At 45.5% G+C, this 24446-nt stretch overlaps 1 protein-coding gene across 1 annotated transcript in view; it reads left to right on the forward strand.

Moving 5' to 3' along the window:
* The window catches only part of HYDIN (HYDIN axonemal central pair apparatus protein), a 222680-nt gene that overhangs the window by 23397 nt on the left and 174837 nt on the right, over positions 1-24446 (forward strand). Inside the window, exons 9-14 of the mRNA XM_055000839.1 lie at positions 1915-2098; positions 11625-11724; positions 16031-16149; positions 17550-17773; positions 18588-18655; positions 21371-21606. Coding sequence (XP_054856814.1) covers positions 1915-2098; positions 11625-11724; positions 16031-16149; positions 17550-17773; positions 18588-18655; positions 21371-21606 — 931 coding nt within the window. The remainder of the gene's footprint in view (positions 1-1914; positions 2099-11624; positions 11725-16030; positions 16150-17549; positions 17774-18587; positions 18656-21370; positions 21607-24446) is intronic.

The raw sequence follows: 24446 nt of genomic DNA on the forward strand, positions 1-24446 counted from the left end.
GAAGGTGGTGTTGATTTCAGTGGTCAGTTCTGAATAATTTTTTTAAAATCTTCAGTGGTTTGTAAACTGTGCTGTAGAACACACTTGAGGACCTTTCATGTTAGGGCAAGTCCACAAATTACCAGTTCCCGAACACTCTAAAATGTAAGGGAATGTCTCTGAATTGTAAATTTCTGACACCATAGGCCTATGTCAGCAATATGGATTTCTGCACATTGAAAACACATCCTGGTTATGCTGTTTATGACATACAGATAGGGTGAAATTATTTCCAGGCTTACTAAAAAAGATACAGCTCTGGCTGGTTGCTGTACCAGCATCAAACACTACAGCTGTGAGTCCTGTTTCTGCTCCACCTCAGGTATCCAGAGTCCCAGTCTCCAATTTCCTGCCTGTACCAAACCTGGGAGCGCAGGGCAATATCACTGCAGGTACTGCAAGGGCAGGAAGATTCTGACTTTTGGCTCGTAAGTTCTGTAGAACTGTTCCTGGCCCTTTGTGAGAAGGACTGTTTCTTCTCTTAAGGCCATTCCAATCTTAGCATGGAGATCAATAACGGCAGGAGAGCAGCCAGGCCAAAAGTTTGACCAAAGCATGGCTTACCTAGCAATAAATCCAAGTATCATTCTGCTCTTCACATTTGTTGAAGTCTCTAGACAGTTATTCTTCACTTTGAAAGATCCAAGAGGGAAGATAAATCAGAACGGGCTCTTGAAAGATAAGACACCGAGGCTGCTAAATCTGCACATTTCTATCGATGTACTTTGACAACTTGAGGAAGAAGGTGCTGGGTGGGAGGAGCAGCAAGGTGTTGTAACGTTGCCCCTTCCCCCGAGTGTAAAATTGCACGGAGGCCCTCATTTTTACTTTGCCACCTGCTTCTCTTTTCCTCACTGCCAAGTCAAAGAGAATGTTCAGGAAATTTTACCCCATATAATACCCCATGTTCCTACTTTTACCTAACTTTCACATAATACTAGAATTGGGGGTGGGGAGAATCCAGTGAAGCGGATGGGCGGATGAAAAGGAAGCACTTCTTCATTCAAAGAGTAATTATATTGCGGGATTCAATGCCAGCTGCCATAGTGATGGTTTTAAGAGATCTTTAGATTTTTGGTCCATCCATAGCTACTAGCCATGGTGAGTAAAGGGAACCTCCATATTCAGAAACAGCAAATTTCTAAATCCCAGTGATAGGAGGCAAAATTGGGGAGATGCCTCGACCTCTGTGCTCTGTTTGTTCCTCCCCTCGGGGGAGGGGGGACTGGTTAGCCGTAGTGTGGGACAGGGTGGATTAGATGGGCCTGCGGTCTGATCTCACAGGGGCACCTCTTACGTACACATTTTCTACCCAATGAAAATCTGCTATGGCTGCTGTATATCTTGAGCTGCCTTGCGGATTTTCCTTTGGAATACTAAACCAGATTTGCCTGGTTTACTTTCTCATTCCTCGTTGCTGATAGGTGTGTGGGCACTGGTTTTGATCCGGGGTTTATTTTTTCCTTAGTTCTCCATTAGTAAAGCAACCCCTGGCTCATAGGTGCAGAGCGTCCTCCCTATTCAAAGCAAGGAGTAGTTAAATACATGTGAATGCGGCCATTTCATTCTTGTGCGTTTTCAGTGTGACCTGAAAGAGAGAGCAGCAGGCCCAGAACTGAGAGGAATCTCTGGGAGATCTTTTTATACAAAGGTCAAAGGAGCCTCTGGCTGCAGCTTGGTAAATAGTTTTGCTTAGACTAGAGGGGAAGGCCCTGCATTCCCTTTCACAACGCCCTACAAGGAAGTGTCAGCCTTCTTGGCCCAGGGGTGGAATAGCTCAGATCAGACCATTCTGCCTCTTCTCCATTTCCTGCTTGCAACCAACAGCCTTTGGAGGCGAGTTGCCCGTCAAGTTCTCCCTCACTGTGGCTCTAGGCTCTGCAGTTCGCTTCAGGTCGAGGAAGAGGGTGTGGTCGATCAGTTCCTGGAGGAATGCATCACAGATCCTGCTCTACGCGAGCGCCTCTCCATCGTCACCCGGACCTTTCGGAACCGCCAGGCAGTAGTGCACGAGGATCCCATGTTCTTCAACAATAACATCTTCACAATCGAACCTCTGGTAAGAAGCAGTGCAGGAGAGGGGTCTTGGGAATAAGGGAGGGAGCAGAAGCATAAGAATATCTAGTATGTATCTTGGGCTTTTCTTCATTGCTCCAATTGCTCCTTTCATGTTGTCATCTTGCAAAAGAGTCTGAAATCTAGCAGACACCGTTCCTTTACATTATCCCTTACTTTCTTCTCTAGTGTGCTACTCAAAATAGCATAGAAATTGCAGGCACAAAAGACTCTCCTCCTGTTGCCAATGAGGGCTTTGCCTGTTGATTGAGGCCAGAATTGGGCTAGGGCTTGTGCTCTGGATCACTAGGGCTACCCCAGCTGCGCTACTCACTAGTGGGGACTTCGAGGCCACTTCCACATGGCAAGGATTATCCTCATTGCTTTCATTGATGCTCAGGTTCTAGAGGCACGCATGCTAGTGAAGGATCTTCCACCAATGGAACTTTCATCTCATTTTCCTTCCTCATCTTTATCCACTTTGCTCTTCTGCTCATACAACACAGGGAGTCTCTATTAGCTCTCATGATGGTGGTGGTCACAGCTGTCATAGTGATCCACCACTCCTTTTTGGTTCTTTTTTTAAACATGTAAACTATAGAGCTTTAACAGGTGTATTGAAATTTGAAATGGAAAGAGATACATGGCAATATATCATCACTGCACTCCGGTGCTCTAATGCTATAGCGCTTACTGTTTTTTTAAAGCCCTCCGGTGGTGCGGTGAGGAAAAACTACATGGAAAATGGCACAAATGTGGGCATGATATTTGCAGGGCAGGAAAACAGTGCGCCTTACTTCCAGATGGTGCAATAACACCCTTGGATGAAATAAAGCAAGTTTGTGGGAAAGAGCGACCTTTTCCCCTCAGGTTATTTGCCTCACATTGGATGCTGTTGGGAAGTAAATTTCTTTCCTGTTTCTCCACAGCATTTTGCCTCATTTGTGTACCTCCGGGGTCCCCCCATCTTTTCTCTGATCTTTCCCAAATCTTCTTTCCTCCAAAGTTTTGGGAAAGACTGCAACAAAGCCTGGATGGTTATTGTGTGGGTAGGCAAGTTTGGATTTTTGTAGTCCCACTCAGATGGCAGTAATTTTCTTTCTTCCTGTCCCAATAGCAGCCATTTCCCTTCCTTACAATGACTGGGTTTTTAAAAATTGGCAATTGAATATTGTTATAGCATTATAACAATGTTGGGTTCTCTGAATTCCCCACTTTAATTATGTTAAAAAGTAAGTCTCTGACCCCTTTTATTGCAGAGATATGCTTTCCCCCTTATATCTCTGCAACAAAAAGAGCTAGCGACTTTAAAAAATTAAATCTGGGAGTTCAGAGAACTGAATATATAGGTTATTATAGTGATGTCCAATTGCTGATTTAAAAAACGACTTGAAAATGCCCTGGTAGTACTTTTGGGGGTGGCTGCTGCTGGGGGACTGGGGCAGGGAAGCCTACCATGTGGAAGCCCCATTGCCACCGCACTGTAATGGATGCTGCAGCTACAACAGGGAAACCACACAAACCTGACGTGTGGAAAGCACCGGTATTGAGGACAGCGGGGGACCTGCAAAGAGAACAACTACAGCAAGAAGCAGCCATGTAGAAGCAGCCCAGGAAGTGTTTCAAACTGATGCTTAAATGGGTATTCACATGAATGCTTTTCCTAAAGGAAGGCACCACCTATCTGCTGAGCTTCTTCACTTGGAGGGTGCAAATGGAGAGCGTCACGAAGCCACAAGAGAAGAGTCTTGAGCTGAACTGTGGGGCTCCTCTTCTCCCACACTAACCAACATCAAGCTAGCCTCACTTCCCACCAGCAACAACTGTAGCCTGAAAAATACAAGCCCCTACAGACTGTCGGGAACCAAATTTCACTTCAAGCATCGGTACCAGGCTAGAAGATAAATCAGAATGACAGACTCCAGTAAGGTGGGGAGAGGGAAGGTAGCAGGGTTGAGCTGCCCTTGCTTCTTCACTCTATTCTTGTTGTAAAATAGACCCCCCCCCACACACACACACACAAGTGGCTGTGGAATCATATGTATAGATGGATGCCAATTCCCTCGTCAAGTCTAGTTTGGCCTGAAACCTGGAGGGATGGTTGTGTGAGGCTACAACCCCAGTGGGGGTTATCCATCTGAAGAGCTCCTCACAAAACCAGCTCAATGTCTGTGAAACTCCTCTATAAGGAGGCGACAAATCAGGATGACGGCCTGAGGAACTTGGTAATGCACGGCAGTATTGCATAGTGGTTAACATATCACATTGGGACCTGTGATGCAGAGGAGTTAGCCGTGTTAGTCTGTGGTAGCAAAATCAAAAAGAGTCCAGTAGCACCTTTAAGACTAACCAATTTTATTGTAGCATATGCTTTCGAGAGCCACAGTTCTCTTCGTCAGATGCCTGATACAGTCTCTGTATCAGGCATCTGACGAAGAGAACTTGATTCTCGAAAGCTTATGCTGCAATACAATTGGTTAGTCTTAAAGGTGCTACAGGACTCTTTTTGATATTGGGACCTGTGACTCTCAGGCTGAAATCTTACGAAACTCTTTGGATGACATTGAGCCAATCACTCTCAGCCTAACCTACCCCACAAGGTTGTTGAGAGGGAAGCCATGTATGCTTCCCAGAGCTACCTGAAGGAAGGGCAGAATAAAATTGTGCTAGAGAGGAAATGAGGAAGGCTACCTATTTCTTGGCAGCAGTCAAGATTTTATTTGTGCATTAAAAGGATTTTTTTTTTTTTAAAAAAAGGGTTGCTTCTGAGATTAACTATTTGCGTGTCTTCTGCTGCTTCCCCAGAGTCACCCTCTAGAGACCTGCACACTAGCCGGAGTTACGGAGCAAGAAAACAGTGCTAGTAAAGACAGCAGTTTCTGGGTGGCAAATCTAAGCTCTTTGGTCTGGCCTTCTTGTGGTTTGCAAGAAGTGGCAGCAGGAATGGATCCCAGCGCTAAAGGGTTAAAAAAAAATAAAGGGACTTAAAAAAGGGTAGGCATGTTTGTATAAATAAAAACCCAAACAGACTGAGCAGCTTTCCAAGCCCATGGGAAATGAATGGTTATGCAACTCTGATGTTCTGAGTGCATCTCGAATTTAGCTTGATTTTGTGTTTTCTTTTTTGGTTTTTTTTGCAAAGAAGGGCTGATACATCAGCAGAAAGAGACTGTGGGGGAAGCCCAGGTGGCTGAGAGAGGACAGAGCGCTGGCTTTTGACAACAGGGTCACTTTGACTGCCATTAGCATCATCTCGTGCCATTAGTAGCGAGTCACATTGCAGACATGTGCAAGCTGGCTCCTTCGAAATGGAAACCAGGAGCGTTGGAAGGGGAAGGGCTGTGCTGCCGTTGCAGCGCCCTTGACAAGAAACGGCTGCCTTCTCATTGCTCATTACTAATGCTTCAGCTTCTTCTTATTTGTGCACTTCTTGATGCCGTTTCACATTGTTGTAGTGGGGGAAGGAAAGGTTGAAAGGAGCATTGCTGTGGGAGCCGCAGATGGGGATACATTCAGAAGAGAAGCCTGTTTACAACAAAGGCACGTGACGTGGGAAAACTACGATTGGATCTGTAACTGAGATCCCAGCCTCCAGGCATGTACAGAATGCTTTCCACTTCCAATTTTGGATCCCCTCACCTCCTTTCTCCTGGTCCAACTAAACATACAAACATCTTTAAAAACAATGTGCCACCATTCTTTCAGCTGCTCATTAAGCAGGTTAAGTCTCCAGTTTTGATAGTAAAGGCTTCCAAGACTTCCTGGTCAGTTCTGTTCATAAAAATTGACCACAACAACCACCCCATATTTATTTTTATTTATTATTTATTTATTCAATTTATATACCGCCCATCCCCAGGGGCTCTGGGCGGTGAACAGTTAAAATCGATAAAAACAAAAACTAAAATCAATATACAAATAATAAAACAAATCAACAAGGTGCAGTGGTGGGGAGAACCTTCCCCACCCCAAAGGTGGGAGGCCGACATGGCACCGCCCCCTTCAATCACCAAACACCTGGCGGAACAGCTCTGTCTTACAGGCCCGGCGGAACGATAATATGTCCCGCTGGGCCCGGGTTTCCATTGACAGAGCGTTCCACCAGGCTGGGGCCAGGACTGAAAAGGCCTGTTGGAACGGAGGGGGGGGGGATTGAACCTTGCAAGCAAGACTACAGTAGCCTTGATATAGATTAGCACAATGGCAGCTCACAGGCACTGTGGTATAGTCAAAAATAAAAGCTATTTGTTACCCCTCCCCAAAAGGAAATGAAAAATGTACACAGCATTTTAGAAGGTAAGGTGAGGAAAGCTTTTCCAAAAATGGCAAAATTGAATGAAATGGAAATGCTGCCGCTGTTCTAGATCCAGGCAAGGCCCAAGTTTACTTACCACTTAGTCTCAAGATGATGATAATCTAATTTCTCAGGAATCGTTTGTCAGTCAAGTTAAACTCAGTGACGAGGACAGTATTTGCTAAGGAGAAGATGGGACGTGTGCTGCCCTTTGGCCTCAGCCCAGCTTCCCTAGATCTGCACCCGGCTCTATTTGTCCCCCACCCCCACCCATGCTCCTGCAGCACGCTGCACTTCCGAAGCGTCTCAACAGTGGGGCCGGACCATCACATCCCTTGTAATTCCGTCATGAAACTGCTGGGCTTGGAGTTCCTGAAATTCCCACATCAGCTAAAACTAACCATCTAGAAAGCCATCGTTAGCAAATACATATTCATCAAGGCAAGCTCCTTTAAAAAATTTTCTTCCTCTTCTGCATGTTCCTGTTCTTTTGCTTATAAATTTTGTTCCCACTCATTAACTCGGTGCATTGCACCTGTCAGGCCATTGATGAACCAGCACAGTGCAACTGGGGGGTGGGTGGGCTGCAAGGCTAAGGGGGGCAGAGCTGGCCTGGGGGAATTTGCATGGAACAGGCAAGGCGCAAGCAGCCACAGTTCCCAATGGCTCTGCCTTTAGCCAGCTGGTCTCACCTGAGTATCTCTAACTTCTGGGTGTGGGAAGTCAAAAAGGCAGAGAGAAGTAGCAGCAGATGGTAGAGAAAAGAAACGGGAGATCATTGTCTTCGTGCTCTGGTTGTAAGCTCTGCACGGGCTGGCCACAGTTGATACAGAGCACTGGACTAGATGGAACTGGGGATGGAAATACACGTTACTCAGTACCTACGGATGCTCAAGTGAACATCATTTCACAAGTTCCCCCTCCCATTTCCCATATGCTTGCTCGCACAGTCACACTTCCATTTGCTCCGCATGAGTACATTCATGCATTTGATACCAATTCCTCCTTCACTGCTAAAAGCTTCCCATTTATTGTGAGGCACCAATGTTTTCCATTTTTCTCTTCTGATAACAATGTGGTTTGAAATGGATGCAAATTGTTGCATTAAATTTCTATAAAGAAATAGCTCTGGCTATGCCTTTCTTTGCTACCCCTTTAGCTAATCTTTGATAAGGAAATTCTCTGTTTAGAACTGTCAGAATCTCAGTTTCCCTACCTCCCACATCCATTCATTGAAATGCACATCTTGACACTATCTCACTCCTTAAATAAATGCAAATTAGCAAGTCAGAGGAGCCTACAGTACTTGCTCTTGCAGCTAAAACAGAGCTGAATTGGTGCTCTGTCCTCCTGACTCGCTTGCAGATGCAATCAGATGGAGGGAGCTCCTGTGAAAGTGGCATGCATGTGCGCCAAGCAAGACAGCCTGCACGTGAATTGAGGACCCCACATAAGATCTTGCACTTGAGCATCCTCAGGTACTTAGTAACGTGTATTTCCACTCTGGGTCTAATTCAAATGGGATTCTTATCTGTTTACATCCTAGAATCTGAGAGGAAGCAGGAACAAACCAGGTAGCTCAGCATAACAGTCTCCTGGGTCCTGTAACCTGCAGATGAATGTTTGAGAGCCTGATCACTAGTCTGGCTAGCTGAGTCTTGTGTATTCTGGCAGTAGCTTTCCAGGGTTTCTGGCTGAGAAAAGCAAGATTTGGGTCCAGTAGCACCTTGTCTTTAAGGTGCTACTGGACCTGAATCTTGTTCTTCTGCTACAGACCAACACAGACATCCACTTGATACTGGCTGACAATAGGCTTTCTTCATCACTGAATAAGAAATTTTTAAGTGGAGAAGTCAGGAATTAAACCTGGGTCCTTTTACTGGCAGAGGAGGAAGTTGGGGAGGTCCTGCTAGCTTTGTAGCAGCAGCTGAATACCATCTGGGCTTAGCTTGTTTTCTTCTCTGCTTGCAGGTATGTCCCTTTGGGCAGGAGCCAAAGGGCTGTTGGCCTAGGTTAGCAGTCCAGGGAACCAGGACCTGCCCTGGATGGATGGATGGATCCTTTCTTTCTTTCTTTCTTTCTTTCTTTCTTTCTTTCTTTCTTTCTTTCTTTCTTTCTTTCTTTCTTTCTTTCTTTCTTTCTTTCTTTCTTTCTTTCTTTCTTTCTTTCTTTCTTTCTTTCTTTCTTTCTTTCTTTCTTTCTTTCTTTCTTTCTTTCTTTCTTCATGGAAACTGCTTTGGTCCCTCTAGAGAGAAGAGACATAGGCCAAATAAATAAACAGAGGTAAAGAATGTGCCATACCACTATGGCTGCCAGCGTCCTGGTGGGTTCTGGAATTACAATTGGTCTCCGGAGGACAGAGATCAGTTCCCCTGGAGAAAATGGCTGCTATGATGGGTGGACTGTATGGCATTATACCCTGCTGAGGCCTCTCCCCAGGCTCTACCCCCAAATCTTCAGGAATTTCCCAAGCCGGAGTTGTCAACCCCCACCTACCACTGAATGTGTTTCTGTGCTGTGCCTCAGTTGCATCTCTTCTCAAGGGTTGTTGGACCCAAATCAGCAAGCTTGTCTTGTCCCTTCTTCAAGGCTGCTTCTTTGTTGCAGTCTCGTATTCTGTAGACTCCTGGGAAGATTTGCAAGACCCCTGACTTTGGATGCCCTCCCTTAGGATATGGCCATGAGAGTTCAAGGCTTGCAGCTGGGTCCCTATTCTTTCTACTTCTTGTACAGATGGACTGGATTGTGCATGTCATCTAGAGAGCAGCAAGAGGAAAATAGCAGGACTGTTGATAATCAGCACAACTCTATTAACATTTCCCAACTGGTCATTCCTTTAAAAACTAATGGGTTTAATGACCAAGGGTCCATGTAAATGATGGAGGAGGCTTGGACTTCAGCAAGGCTTCTCTCATAGATCCATATGTCTTCCTTGTACAGAAGTCCCAACGTGCAGCAGAAAGAAAAGCAAGGGAATAATAAAGAACTGCTGGAAGAGGATGTCCAGGGATTTGGAGTGCTGGGACATCAGTATATAGATGACATCCAGCCCCGCCCCCCGCCCCCCACTTTCCATCAGATCCCAGAAAATGTTGCTTGGAATTGTTTTCTAGAATCAGGGATGGACCAGATGAGGGAAGTCAAGCTAGAGCTTAATCCAGACAAGATAAGAGGAGTCATTGGTTGTTGTTAGGTTTTAGATGGAGGTGCAGTCTTCCTTTAAAAAAGACCAGGTGAGCAGCTCAGGAGTTCCTGACATGCTCTTGGATATTCAGGCACCAGCAGTGGCTAGGAACATTTTGCCCAGCGTTGACTGGTGTGCCAGCTGCATCCTTTCTTGAGGGAGGCAGTTTAGGTCGCTGTCACACATGCCTGGGCAACATCCAGATTAGATGACTGTAACACGTTCTTTGTGGTGCCTTTGAAAAGCGTTCAGAAACTGCAGTTGATAGAGAACATGGTCGGGGTGTGTGTGCTTGCTCTTTTTCTTACCGTATAATGCTTCTATAATACTCTTTTCATTGGCTTCTGGTGTGTTTCTGAGTCCAGGTCAAAGTGCTGTTTTTACCTTTAAGCCCTGAGTAGCAAACTGAATATTTCAAAGCCTGCCTCCTCTGGTATGACCCTGCCGGCACATCATGTAGTGGTTAAGAGTGCTAGACTAGGATCTGGAAGACCCAGGTTCAAATCCTCATTCTGTCATGGAAGCTTGTTGGGTGGCCTTGGGCCAGTCACACACTCGCAGCCTAGCCTACCTCACAGGGTCAGGGTAAAATGGAGGAGGGGAGAATGTTGTAAGCCACTTTGATCCCCACTGGGGAGAAAGATGGAGTATAAATAAAATAAATAATGTTCAGGTTTTCAGCAAGGCCCTTCTTGATGCCCCACTACTTACTGAAGTGGGTGGGCCCTTGGGATAGGGGTATTCCCCACCCTACCCCATCTCTACTTTTGGAATTCCTCCCTGTCTGCCTTTACGGATCAGGTCAAAACAAAACTGCTTCCACTCTGATTTGACTCACAGCTCAAAAGAGTCATCGGGACTCCATTTTTCTCTCTGCATCTAGTCCAGAGTTCTGTTTCTGATAGTGGCCAAACAGAATCTTAAAAGCAGGAATTAACGGCAATGGTGCCCCCCTGTAATTTTGGCCCTTGCATGTGCAGTGCCTTTGAACATTTACATGGCTAGTAGGAGGGGCTTCTGGGAGTGGTTGCAGTGCTGACCCAGCCAATAGGCTAGCCAACCCAAACTCCTAGGGTGCCAAAAGGTAAGATGGACCCCCCTCTTTCCCATGTGCCTTTCTCCTGAAGACCAAAAGGAAGTCGCCACTGACAGTGACCGCTTGCTATCCTTTTCCTTTCTTGTCCTAGCCCTGTCGAACTACCAGCTGTCTCTGCCACAGCTGCTCCACTACCCAGACCCAATTCATACCAAAATGTTTTGTCTAGTTTCGGCCCCAGCCCCCTGTACCTACCATCCCCCCCCTCTACTGGCGGGCTTAAAAATGAGAATTGCTGGGTCACTATACAACACAATAGTATAATGATCTATTGCCATAACCTCTTAGTTCCCAGCTTTCATTTTTTTTTCAAAAAAGTACATCTCTAGCCCGTTTCATTGTGGAGTTATAAAGGGAAAGGTGTAGCCTCTACTTCCCTCCAATAACTCTGCAACAAAAAAAGCTAGAGACTTCTTTTCACTGGAAGCTTGGAAGCAGAAGGTAGTGATAACATATCAGTACAGTGTTATAATACTATAGTGTTATAGCAATTTCCAATTTAAAAAAACCCTGACAAACCCTCTGGTTGATATCATGGCATCACTGGAGTCTGTTGCAGAGAAAATAGAGCTGACATGGATGGGAGCTGCAAAATGCACATCCTCCTGTTCATCAAGGCATCCAAATATACTTTGAGCATGATCTTTCAAGGTCATGCTAAACCCGGTTTGAGAAATATTGCAGTAAAGTGGGGGGGAAATGTGAAAGCGGAACAAATAGAGGATGATGTCATGTGGATGCTTCTCCAAACAGCGCTGCTGTAGGAAGTCAAGGTGAAGGAAAGCATCCGTGAGGAGCAACCACTGTGAAAATTGGTGCCATTTAGTGAAGAGCAGAGCGGTGCTTCCAGCTGCAAAGGCAGATTTTCTTGGTTTTCAAGAGAAGGCAAGGGCAGTACAGAACACCTTTGAAACGGGAATGCATTATGCAATTTTCCTCCTTCCCTTTGCTTTTAGGAGGGAGATGTCTGGCCCAATTCCACAACCGAAGTTACTGTGATCTTCAGGCCCCAAGAAGCTGGGATGTATCATCGCACCATATATTGTGATATCTCAGGTACGACATGCCTCCCACCACCTGTGGGGATTTCTTCTGAGTTCCTGTTTTTGGAGACCACTTCTGATGAGATTCTGGCAATTCCCCTTCTCTCATAGTGACGCTAGATTTCTTGTCAAATCATGGAATGGGAGGTAAATGGGGAGCCCCATCTGGAGTGCAGTTCCATTGTCTGCATATTTTGGGTTGCCTATTGCAGAGGAGCAGACTGTTTTGAGAGTGGGACTGGTGTTTTTATGGCAAGAGGTTTCTTTGAGTCTCTCTACACGAGACGAATTACACGAGGATGCTTAAGTGAAGAGGGACGCAATGTTAGCCAGGAAGCTGAGTTTTAAAAGATAGATCAGAAGGCTTTGTCAATTTCATCTTTCTAGAGCTGGTTCTGTCAATTTCACCTCCCCTTCTGGAAGGCAAAGAGGAAATAAATTATCTTAGGAGCCATCTTTGCTCTAGAGAGGTGAAACTGACAGAGTCTTCCGATCTGTCTTTTAAAACTCAGCTTTCTGGCTTACATAGTGTCTCCCTTCACTTGAGTGTCCTTGTATAATTCGTCTCATGTAGAGAGACTCTTTGCTGCTCATATGGCAGAGACATCAAATTGCAATAGAATCATAGACAACTACATGGGCTCATCATTAATGAGCCCTCCTTTCATCAGGTAGATTTTTCCAGACAAGTGACAAATGGGGAAGGGCAAGAGTTTACTGCGCCTAGTATATAAGTAGGAAAAATTGAAATAGATTATTTAACAGATACTGTTAGGCTTCTTAGAGAGCTTTGGTGACAGTTGGGAGGGTTTTGTAGATGGCGGCTGCAAAGCCAGTGAACATGGAGACATTATAGATTATAAGCAATTAGACCCTGAAGCCCCAAAGGCCTGGTTATTAAGTTAGAAGTGCTTAAGAGGAATTTTGAAGGGCGGGGGGAACAGTTGAATTTTTCCTGCAATGATTTTTCCTCCCCAAATCCCTTCCAAAATTTGGTTTACCTTCCAGATGTTTACCCTTGTAATATGCTTTAGGAATCCCTCAGAGGCAGTGCAGTGCAGTGGTTAGTGTGTTGAACAAGGTGTGAAGAGATTTGAGTTCAAATCTCTGCTTGTACTGCAACTTACTGTCCTTCAGACTAACCTACCTCACAGTAGTGCCATGAGGGTAAAATGGAGACATATATGCACACACTAGAGTTCCTTGGAGGAAGGGCAGAATTAAAATATACTAAACAGAGGAAAAGTTGGTTAGGTAGCAGAAATGCAGGCGGGTTTCTTCAACTTCTCTGACACTCTGTGGTCTCTGAAGAGGACAGCCCCCCACCCCTTTTGGGCTCCTTGAGAGCAGAGTGGAATAATTTGAGAGTAGCCCACACTTGAAAAGGTACGTTGGCCTCCAGAGAGAGGGAGAGCACAGCCCTCAGAGAAACACTGAATTGTTGGTAGGCTATTGTGTGCAAGCTGTTCAGTAAAATCCCTGCCATTAGTGTCCAAGGCACCAATTAGCTCACTGTTCAGGTCTAATAGTCTGAAAGGACTGATGGAGTCTTCAGCAAGGAGCTGAAGGAGATCCTGTTTGAATGGATCGAAGAACAAACAACAGTCTCCTAACACAGCAAGTGGAGGTGGTGGCTGCTCACTCATGCAGCAGGAGAGGCAGCAGCAAGCCTTTGCCTTCAGCTCCAAAGAGGAACCGCGTGACCACCAGAGAGGCACCATAGCAGAGGCGGTCCAGATAGAAACCGGGCCAGTCCCTTGGAGATCCCCAGTCTAGCCTCTGCTTAATGTAAGAACACCAGAAGAGCTCTTCTGGGTCTGACAAGTGGTCTGTCTAGTCCAGCATCCTGCATCGTACAGTGGCCAAGCAGCTGCCCTGGAGGATCAGGTCACAGCCTCCTCTGCGGCTGCCTGCCAGCGCTGGTATTCACAGAAGAGGGCAGGCAGCAATGCTGCAGAGGGCAGGGTCGAGGTCCCTGATGCCCCCCCTTCCTGGGCCCTTGTATTTGCCCACTGATGGTGCCCCTGACATTGGTTCAGGTCGTTATGGATTTTACAAGGAAAGCGTTCAAAGAGCGCTCTTGCCAAGGAGGAAATCGGGGCCAGCCCTGGCATCTCCCAGGCACAACTGCAAGATATCAGTAGATATCTGTGGTAAATTATGACGGGAGGCTGTTTCCAAGCAAACCCCGTGCAGTTCTCCAGAAATAAGTAATAATAAAACAACTTGCCTGGCATTTGTATTCTGTAAGTGAAGGCTGTACAGCGTGCCACAAATGGGTGAGCCAAACAGACTACAAATTAAACCATCTACTCACACAGCGGGAGTCGAGCTTTGATAAAGTGTGCAGTGTTGTTCTCACTCAAAAGCCAGAAGGGGGGGTGCTTCCCTGGAGGGCCCACCAGATTTTATCCTTTTATCTTCCAATCCCCATGAAGGCAGGTTCAGTTCTTACAAACTGGGAGGTCTGCCATTTTAGCAGGAGCTTCCCTGAAGCAGGGACAAAAATAAGCTTTGAGTTTCACAGTTTGCACTCCAGCCGGTCGACAAGAGTTGGCCTGCTAGGCGGCAGTGAGCTGTGCTGGTGTCAGTGGGCTAGGGATAGGAGCTGGGAGAAAGCCAGCTTCACGGAGCGGGCCAGAAGACAAGGGAAACCAGAGAGCTGTGGGGAATGTTGGCCGGTGTCATTTGTTCATGGTGAATGTAGTGCTAGGAATGGAAACAAAATGCCTTATTCACATTGTTTTCTGTTATTTCTTCCCCACTTTGTGGCCAGTTTGGTGTAGTGGTCAAGAGCAGCGGGACTCTAATCTGGAGAACTGAATTATTCCCCACTCTTCCTCCTGAAGCCAGCTGGGTGACCTTGGGTCAGTCACAGCTCTCTCAGAGCTCTCTCAGCCCCACCCACCTCACACAATGTCTGTTTGTGGGGATAACAACACACTTTGTAAGCCACACTGAGTGGATGTTAAGTTGTCCTGAAGGGCAAATGTTGTTGTTGTCATTTAGTGCCAAAAATAGGAAAAAATCACCACAGATTGTATTTGGGGTGTGCCCTAAGCCAAATTCCACTGTATCTTACTGCGCATTCATTCCTAAACAGAATCCTAATCCTAAATCCATCAAAATCAATTGGAATGGAAGGATGTAACTCTTCTCAAGGTGGCACTCTTGGTGTAATAAAATGTCACCAACCTAATCCACATCTGTGGCAGCAGAAGGGGAGTTTCACAATATCCAGACACCCAGAGCCTGGATCTACCCTGGTGAGGAGGAATGTTTGTTTTGAAATAAACATTCCCTTCTCTCTCTCTCCCTTTTCATATTGAGTAACTGATCGTTCCATTCTTTCACGAAACCATTGTTTTTATTTTAAGCTCAACACAACAAAAACTATGTTTTAAACTCAAGATATCAGGAAATTAACAAACGGTCATAAATTGTCATCTGAATTGCTCACTGTCAGTTTCTGTGGTTCTGCCTCCTTAATCAACTCAGAGGCCACAGCCCTCTGTAAAAGCTGAGTTCTATTTCTGGGAATAGTCGTCTCTTCCAAACAAGGATCATACGGTAGACGTTAAGGCATCATGACTGTATGTGGCCACCCAGACTTTCCATATCACCATTGCCCTGCGCTCAGCACAGACAAATCATTTTGCCCTCTTTCATAGCGATACTTAAAAAAAAAAGTCTAGCACGTTTCCTTTGGCTTTACTTCATTAATTTATTAAATTCCTTAGGTATTTTCAAAATTTCAAAGTGCCGTAGAACAAGTAAGAACAAATAAAAAACGTTAAAAATCACAACACAAAAGATGAGTTCAAGCATTTGGCTGAGAGTGAAGAGCGACAGCATAAAACAAGTAGGATGTTATAGCTCAGTCCACAACTCAGGCTGAAACTGTCGCATCAGGTAAAACCCCTGTAAAGTGGGATGGGTTTTCACTGCTTGCCATGACTTCTCTTCAGGTGGGCCCCAGTGAACCTGCCAGGGCCAAACACTTCAGAGCTCTTTGGCAGCTACAGAGAATACCCCATTAGTTTTAAACTAGGGAAGGATCCCACTTGGATCCCACAGAAGATGTGAGACACAAAGAAACTGCAGCATTCCGATGACCAGTAGCCAAATTTCAAACAGAAAAGAGAAGAAAACTTTTTTGGGATGTAACTTGGAAATAAAGTTTATTGAATCAACTTAATCATCTTTGTACTGACATCTTTATATTGACAATGGAACATTTTTTAAAAAACAACAATGTTCTATAGTTGTAGTTCTGTTTTGTGATAAGCCTTATGTGGAGTGGGTTATTGCCCTTGTAGGCCGTGAGAGCAGACTCCCTCTTCGCATCAAAGGAGAGGCCATGGGTCCCAAGCTGCTTTTCAACTTTGACCAGCTGAACATCGGCAAAATTTTCTTTGGATCATCCCATAGTTATGAGGTGAGCATTATTACAGATTGCGTCTGTGTGCCCTGCTAAGGAGCACATGGGAATGGTCGCATGTTTTCCACATGGGGTTAGGTGTTTGCGGTTTCCCTGTTGTTGCTGCTGCTGCAGCTGCCAATATAGCACAGTGGTGACGGAGCTTCCACATGGCAGGTCTCTCCACAGTGCCCCACCACCACTCCATCTTTTTCAGTTCTTAATAAAATCTCCAATTGAATATCATTGTACCATTATAATAGTATAACCATTTTTTTTCTAAACCAGCTTTCATTGTTGCAACTTTTTATTGCAAAGATATGCCTTTATCCTTATATCTCCACATTGAAAGGGGCTGAATACTTTTAAAAAGTGAAAGTTAAGAAATCAGAGAACCTGGTAGAAATACTGAAATAAAGTTATAATGAGACTATAATAATTCAGTTGCAAAGTTTTTTTAAAAAGCACCCTAAAAGCCCCACTGGCGGGGAAGGGGAATTTGATTGCTGTGGGGATAGGGAAAATGCTGCTTTATTGGTGAGATGAAGAAAATCCGAAGATTCCCACAAATATGGTTGCCATCCAGGCTTTGCTGCAGTCTTTCCCAAAAGTTTGCAGCAAGCGGGCTTGGGAAAGATCAGTGCAAAGCCAAAAACACCCTGGGAGGTGCATAAATGTATCACCATGCTGTGGGAAAGTATGGGGGAAACCCCACTTTTGAACAGTATTGAACCTTTGGCAAATAACCTGTGTGACAAAGATCCCTGTTTTACTCTTCATCACCTTGGTGAAATACATTGGGCTGAGAGAGAATGACTTACTCAGAGTCATTCATAGAGCTTCTGGCCCTTGCTCATCGATGAATTCATGTATCTGTGCTCCAAACTCTGCCTTTATCTACTGTGCTGTATTGACTCATAGCATCAACCATAAATAAATCCAGTGAAGACACCCTTCACTAAGCCAAGATGTGAAAGTGTGCAGTTTGTCCTATTGGCTTTTATAAGTCTTGACTTTTTTCCTGCTGCTTTATCGTTGCTATTTCTGCTGCCTTTCAAGTACTTTATTTGCTGGAATATGCCTTTCTACATGATCCAAGCCCATATTCCCTTTTCAGTCCCTGCACCTTAGCCAGTGAGAGGAGTTCAAGATAGGTATTGTTTGCCACTATTGCAGCTATGGAATGAATGTGACATCTTTATTGCACTAGCAAAGTCACAACTCGGTTTAATTAGTCTAAAAATTCCAAAGGGAGATTCTGCATGCCCACCGTCTGGAAAAGAAGCCTGTTCTTCATCTCCAGCCAGCATCACCAGTTTCCTCCTCGTATTTAGTTGGGAAACCTAACGCAGGTCCGTCTTTGAGATAGAGATCTCTCATTCCTGTTCTTATCTTCCTTCCCCCCTTCTCTGCTCCAGGCCATTCTGTCTAACCAAGGAGCCATCGATGCCCTCTTCAGCTTGTCGTGGCCATCCACTGCCTTGGGTGCCTGCTTTGCCTTTTGGCCCAGCGAAGGTATCATCCAGCCCGGGGGCCACCAAGCCATTCAGATCACCTTCAGCTCTACCATTCTGGGAGAGTTCTCTGAAGAGTTCCAGTTCAATGTCAATGGATCCCCCCAGCCTGTGAAACTGGTGATTAGGTAAAGTGGAGGACCAACTGCAATGAGCATCACACACATCTGGAGCACTGTTTGGAGTCAAACTGATTTGGCGGGGAGCGGAGGGGGGGAACTAGCCATAATGTCTATACATGTGTCACGTCCTGGTTCCTGCCACACTCTAGTGTGATCAAGAAATGAAGCCCAGAAGAGAGCTAGTTAGATTGGGGTGCTCTCAGTGGATCTTGTGGCTCCAACGTGGAATACAGCTGAGAGGGAGGAGGAGAAAAACGTGGCATTAGAGCTGGCCTTAAATTATACTGCTGCCGCCACAGGAATGTAAGGTCTGAATCCTTCCTTTGGTTTTCTGGACGTCATGCTGGAAACATTGCAAAGACAAAGATTTTTTTTAACTTACTCATTTAGAACACCTTATCTGATCAGAATAAGGCAACAGCAGATTGCAAGGCCACAAAACATAACAATCCCAGTAACAAGATATTTTAAAAGTCAGAGGTAGAATTTAAAAAATACAGATTAAAAAGTGCACAAAATTAAAACACACACAGAGAATGAAAAAGAATGCAACCAAATCCCTCCAAACTGTCCAATGTCCACCAAATGCTCTGGAATAAAACTCCCTTACACAGCTTCCTAAATATAGGAGGTGAAAGGTGCCTTCTGCACCCACTCATTCTGGGTAGGTAAGTCTGAAGGAATTGAACACTTCCATTCAAAAGGTACCACAGGGGATCACTAAGGCCATTGAAGACCGTATTCTCTAGATCACATCATTAAGCACATTTTAAAATGTTCCCAGCCTTCCTTATTTGCCTTTGTTTGTTTTTCCTGCCAGGGGCTGTGTGATTGGACCTACTTTTCATTTCAATGTTCCATCCCTTAATTTTGGGGCTGTCTCCTTTGGTAAGTTTCTGCCATTTTATGGAGGTTGTTTGCTGGATTTTCTTTAAGATTATTAATTGTCTTGCTGGATCCAGTTAGTCCAGCCTTTAGTTTCCAGCAGTGTCCAGCCATCTTTCTTTGGGTGCTCCCAAGTGGAATGTGGTGGTCCCTTCTTGTTTGTCCTTCTGCTGGTACTTCCTCTGAATATGCACAACTTGGAGAGCACACTGGACGGTCAAATGCAGAAACTGATCATCTCTTGATGTATTGCTGCTGGATTCAGGATTGACAAAAGGAAGTATCTACTTTCGTACACTGGCAGAAGTGCGTTGCATAGCAACACTGGCAGCCCCATCAATTTACCTCCTTGTATGCCTTTGATATCTGTGTCAGGGGGCTGCTTTTGGGTAGCCCATTTTTGCTCACCTCTATGTGAATTGGCTGGCTGATTGCCTCTGTGTTTGGACCACGTAGAAGAAAAACTGCTTGCTTACTCGTCACTGTTCTTTGAGGTCATCTGTGCAGCCTCACCATTTGCTGCCACCCTCTCGTTATATTTTTGGGAGGGAGCAGTGTGCAGCAGTCTGTGGGAGATGAGTGGGATGATGTTCACTCCTGTCCTGGAGCTCTGCACAGAAACTTTTCCTCAAAGAAGAGGATTTGAGCTCTGGGCTGTTCTGGAGATGTTCTGAATGCACATGTGTGATAGCACAGGTGACCACTCAGCTACAGTGAAGCAACTTGTTTCTTCCCATACCTGGCAGAGTAAAAATGCTGTTAAACAGGTTTCCTGCAGACAAAGAATGTCACGATAATGTAAAAAAGTTAAAAAAAATCTGGGTCATATAACTTGTTGCGCCAGCCCCCCAAGTTCCAAGATAGGAGCTTTAATTGTCAATCAGCAGCTGTGATCTTGTTTAGCTCCTAGCAGTGTCCAAAAGAGCACAGTTATTGTTAAACAAAGAAGAAGAAAGAAGTGGTCTCCAGGAAAAGTTCTGGTGCCACCACTGAATAGGCACTGCTCTGGGTGGGAGACAGTTTTGTCATTTAAGGGATGAAATATATAACAAGGCATTGTTGGCTGGTTTGAAAAGTTCACTGAGAGAAAACCCAGACACGTTTCTAAGGCTTTGTGATTAACCTTAGCCAGTTATCTTTCTGTATGGCAACAGTTCCCTCATTTTCCTTTGTCACCTCTAATATATCTAATATATAAATTACATGTAATATAAATTACATGTAATACATGCAATATATAAATTACATGCACAAAGGTACCGGCTGGATATTAGGAAAAACCTTTTCATGGTCAGAGTAGTTCAAAGGTGGAATCAGCTGCCTAGGGAGGTGGTGAGCTCCCCCTCACTGGCAGTTTTCAAGAAGAGGCTGGAGGAATACTTGTCAGGGATGCTTTAGGCTCATCCTGCCTTGGGAAGGGGGTTGGACTAGAAGGTCTGTATGGCCCCTTCCAACTCTGTGATTCTATGATATCTGCTGGGTTCTCAAGGTAGAGTAAATAGTGTAACAACAGCAAAGGCAGGAGCGTTGAGGCATTCAAACATCTCTGCGGCTCAAAATTAAGACTATTACTGAGTAGCCTTTGTAAAAACTGCATTGTAGACGTGGCAACCTTTTCTTTAACGGTTATTTTTAATTCTTAAACTTTGTTAGAGTGTATGGCCTATGGGCTGCTAAGCTGAATAAACTGAAACTGGTGTCTGCTGGGCTTCAATTAAATGGCTTTCCTTAAGCGTAAATGGAACTTGGTATGGCAACTGGCAAATGCTGGTGGCCTCAAAGAAAGACTTCTGGGTAAATAGTGGAAAAAGCTGCAAGTACTGAATATAGAAAATAGGCTATGTAACATATGGAACATCATGTCAGTGGCCAAAATCACTAAGCTGATGTATACAAGAAGCTAAATGCACAGACTCTGTGTAGTCACTGAATGACTCCCTTTCTTGCTTTTTGTGACCAAAAGTCAGCAAAGAATGAAATTCTAAACTGGATTTGATCCTAAGGTAAAACTCTGATTTAAGGACTTGGACATTCTAAATAGAGATAAGTTAGACTACTAGAATTAATGCTGTACTGTGAGTGATCTATTTTTATATGGAAGGGAGGCATGATTGTAAATATTTCTTCTTGTTATTTTAAAAAATCTTTAAATAAAGAATAGCTGTCATATATCAAACTAGAACTCATTTTGTTGCCAAGCATCTCTTTCATATACTTTTATTTTTCACTGGCCGAATCCTCTGCAAGATGTAGGAGGTTGGAGAGAAGTTGGGCACTCCAGTAGCCTTTCTCCTGGAAAGGCTTGCGCCATCATCTCTCCCTGGGATTCTGGGATAAAGCCTGGGCTCCTATGGGGAGTCTGTGGTATACTTAACTCTCCACCAAAGAGGAGGCATTGAGAGACAACTTGTCTGGCGAGAGAAGGAAAACTAGGCCACCCAGCTGTTCACTGTTGCTGCCAAAGGCCTCACCCAGGGGGACTCTTGCCTGCTGTACCTCTTCGTGGGAGCAAATCCCTAGTCCTTAGGAACTGTAACTTGATTCAGCATCTTGAGTGACCCTGGATATGTAAACCATTATATTTGCTCAAAGGCATGCAGATTCCTGCTCCTGGAGTAACAGCTGGTGACCTGTGAAGGAGCTGACTGGCTGTCCTTTTGGTCCCTTGATGGACCTTATTGTTACTGATCCTTATTGGGCGACGACATTCTCTTGCAGGTTTTCCTCACACTCTTTCCTGCTGCCTCAGCAACACCTCTTTGGTATCAATGACCTTCAGCCTTCGTGTCCCAGGAGATGGCTCTGAAGAGCCAAGTGTCGAGAGTCGAATTCAAGCCTCTGACATTACAAGGGAAGACTGGAGAAAGGCACACTTTGGAAGTGCGAGGCCAAAGGAATTTACTATCACTCCCAGCCGGGGCACAATCCGTCCGCAAGGGCTCATGGATATCCAGGTACCGCGCTGCTTAAGGCCACCATTTATCTTGAGTAGCTGAGCTGACAGCAAACTTAATACACAAGATTTATGCTGATCAGATAGTACCTTCCATCAGCATAGCCGCAGGGCATTGATTGGGTAGCAGAATTACCACTTGAAAGTTAATTTAAACAACAAGAGCAATTGAGCTTTTCAAATTAGAAGCTGGTTACCTGCAACAAAAAAGAAAAGTATTCTCTGACACTGGGCTGCCACGTCTTTCTTTTCAGCATTTCAAGAACCTTTCTTTACCTCTCTGTTCTTACCACTAAAATAATCCTGGTCCAAACTCTGATCACCTTTTTTAGGCTATTGTCACTCACTCCTTACAAGCCTTCCCACCAGCTGTCTCTCTTTCTTTGTCCAGTCAATTTATTTTCTTCATTTATACCCAACCTTCCTCTCCAGTGGTGAAGGATATAAGCAGCTTATATCCTTCTCCTCTCCTTTGTTTTATCCTTACAACAGCCCTGTGAAGTAGGTTAGGCTGAGAGTGTTATTGGCCCAAAGTCACCCAATAAGCTTCCATGGCAGAGTGGGAATTCAAACCTGGGCCTCCCAGATCTTAGTCTTATGATCTTAGTGTTCATAAACTCCCCATTCTGTCACAGCATATCAGCCTCTCCCTAAGGGCCAATTTTGTGATTGCACAGTCCATGTGTTGGGCACAAGGCCTGTCAACAGATGGATTCTCTGAGTTCTGTGCTGGAAGCTAAATTTCCAGGTATGCGCCACCTCAGTTCAGGTTGGGATTGTGGCATGCCAGGAGGGAGTGTTGCCTGGAACGCCCCCTCACAGAATCTGGACATGGACTTTATATATGGACTGTGAATAACTTGGTACTGAGGCCAATAAGATGCATGAAGAAGGGGGCGTCATGGGACTGTCAGGGCAACTCCCTGATCAGCACCCACAAGCCACCCTCTCTGCAAACACTCTGGAGTGGCCACGCTGCACCCAGATAAATGGGCCTGCTTGCCAAGATGCCAGCCCCTGTTGAGATTCCTGCAGGAACCAAGGCTAGCGGTGAAAGAGAGAGAAGCCATTTTCCCAGAGACAGTTTTAAAACGACAGCTATTTTTCCTGTGGAAGCCATTGCATGTCTGCTTCTCGTCATGAACTGTTTTCCAGATGGGCCTCTTGAAATGGAGATGCCAGGAACAAGAGGTGCTTCAGGATCTCCTGGTAATCCCACAGTCAAGATAATCTCTTCCACCCATCAAGCAATGCAGATCACTTTTCATCTGCTCTTCCCCTCTGTCCTTCCTTCCCTCTGGAAGTGTCGCCATGGACCATCATAAAAATCAATCACCCCTCCCCCTCTCTTCCTCCTGTCCCTTTTGTCATTCTTGAGGTGTCACAGACACAAACATTAGGCTCTAAAGTACCCAGTCCGGATCTCCTTTATCCCACCTGAGTGACACATTATTTACCTTTGTTAAATTTCCTGAGAACCATTTGACAGGGCATAAGCCCAACCCCAGGTCTAGCCTAAGGACTGAAACTGGTTATATAAGGGAGATACTCCAACTCCCCAGGGCTCCTCCTGCCATCCCACCTAGCCTGTTGCTGGCATCTCACTAGGCATTCTGCCCTTGGCTGCTGGATCTCTGCTCTCACCAGGACAGGTGTGTGTTGCCCACCAACGATATTCCTGCTCATGCAACAGTCTCTATTTTTCTCATCTTTCATTTCCTAGTCTTGTAATGAATGTGTGTGTCTCATGTACTTTTTACTCAAGGTTATTCAGTAAAGTCTTCGATTCATTGAAATATTAGTCTCCTCTCTTATTGGGCATGTCTCAGGAACTCTGACCCTGGTATATACAGGTCTTGATCCCTTAATAATAGCCTGCTGCTTATTAATTCTCCATCTTTTAAGGCAGTTTGGCTAACAGGAGTACTTCGGTCTCCACTCCTCCTTGCCATATCTGAACCTGAAACAGCTTTGATGAGTGCCATTTGCCCTGATGGAGAAACTTGCACGTACAGATAGCAACACAAAAATCCCTCCATCGGGTTAAATAACGGCTTGCTGGGACCAGGTCAGGTTGGGAGGAAGGTTTGGAACACCCTCACCCTGAAATGGGTCCACACATGCTTGGAAATTAAGTTCATCTTCGTTCTTCTGTGCCTCCACACATGGGACTGCGCAGGCGCAGGCCAGCCGCCGGAGAATTTTCTAGAGCTTCCAAGGCTCCGAAGGGGCCGTTTGTCGCGCGCCTCAGCGACCGTCTTCCCGCCCAAACGGTCACGTGATCCTACAGCGACCAACGGCCCCTTCCCTCAGTTCTCTTCTTGCCGCCGCTTGGAGAGAACGTGAGCTTCGTTGCTCTGTGCTTTTGTGCTTCGTGCTTTCTCTAACTGATTGCTTGGCTTTTGACTTCGGACTTCGTGACCTCGACTATTCTTTGGATCTCGCTTTGGACTTTGACGTGGACTCGGTAATTTGACTCGGACTGTTTTTGACCCTTCTTTCGCGTGCCCCTGAAGATGGCCTCTACGGCTCTCTTCAAGCATTGCCTAAAATGCCACACTAAGATGGCCAAATCCGATGGCCATGATTTGTGCCTTTTTTGCTTGGGGGAGACCCACAATGTCTCGGCCTGTAGGATCTGCCAGGGTTTCACCAGCAAGGCCCGGCAGGATCGCAAGGCCCGGCTAAATTCCTCGCTGTGGCAGAAGGTCATGTCGGAGGGAACCCCGTTACGTCCGTCCAAGGCCGGCCCTAGCCCCTCTGCCGAACGGCAATCAAGAGCTGGCTCAGTGGCCTCCGCGAGGTCGGGGTCGAAACCGCTGCCCCCGAGTGCCTCGGCGT

The sequence above is a fragment of the Eublepharis macularius genome, chromosome 16 (genome assembly GCF_028583425.1).
Source record: "Eublepharis macularius isolate TG4126 chromosome 16, MPM_Emac_v1.0, whole genome shotgun sequence".
In the NCBI taxonomy this organism is placed as follows: domain Eukaryota; kingdom Metazoa; phylum Chordata; class Lepidosauria; order Squamata; family Eublepharidae; genus Eublepharis; species Eublepharis macularius.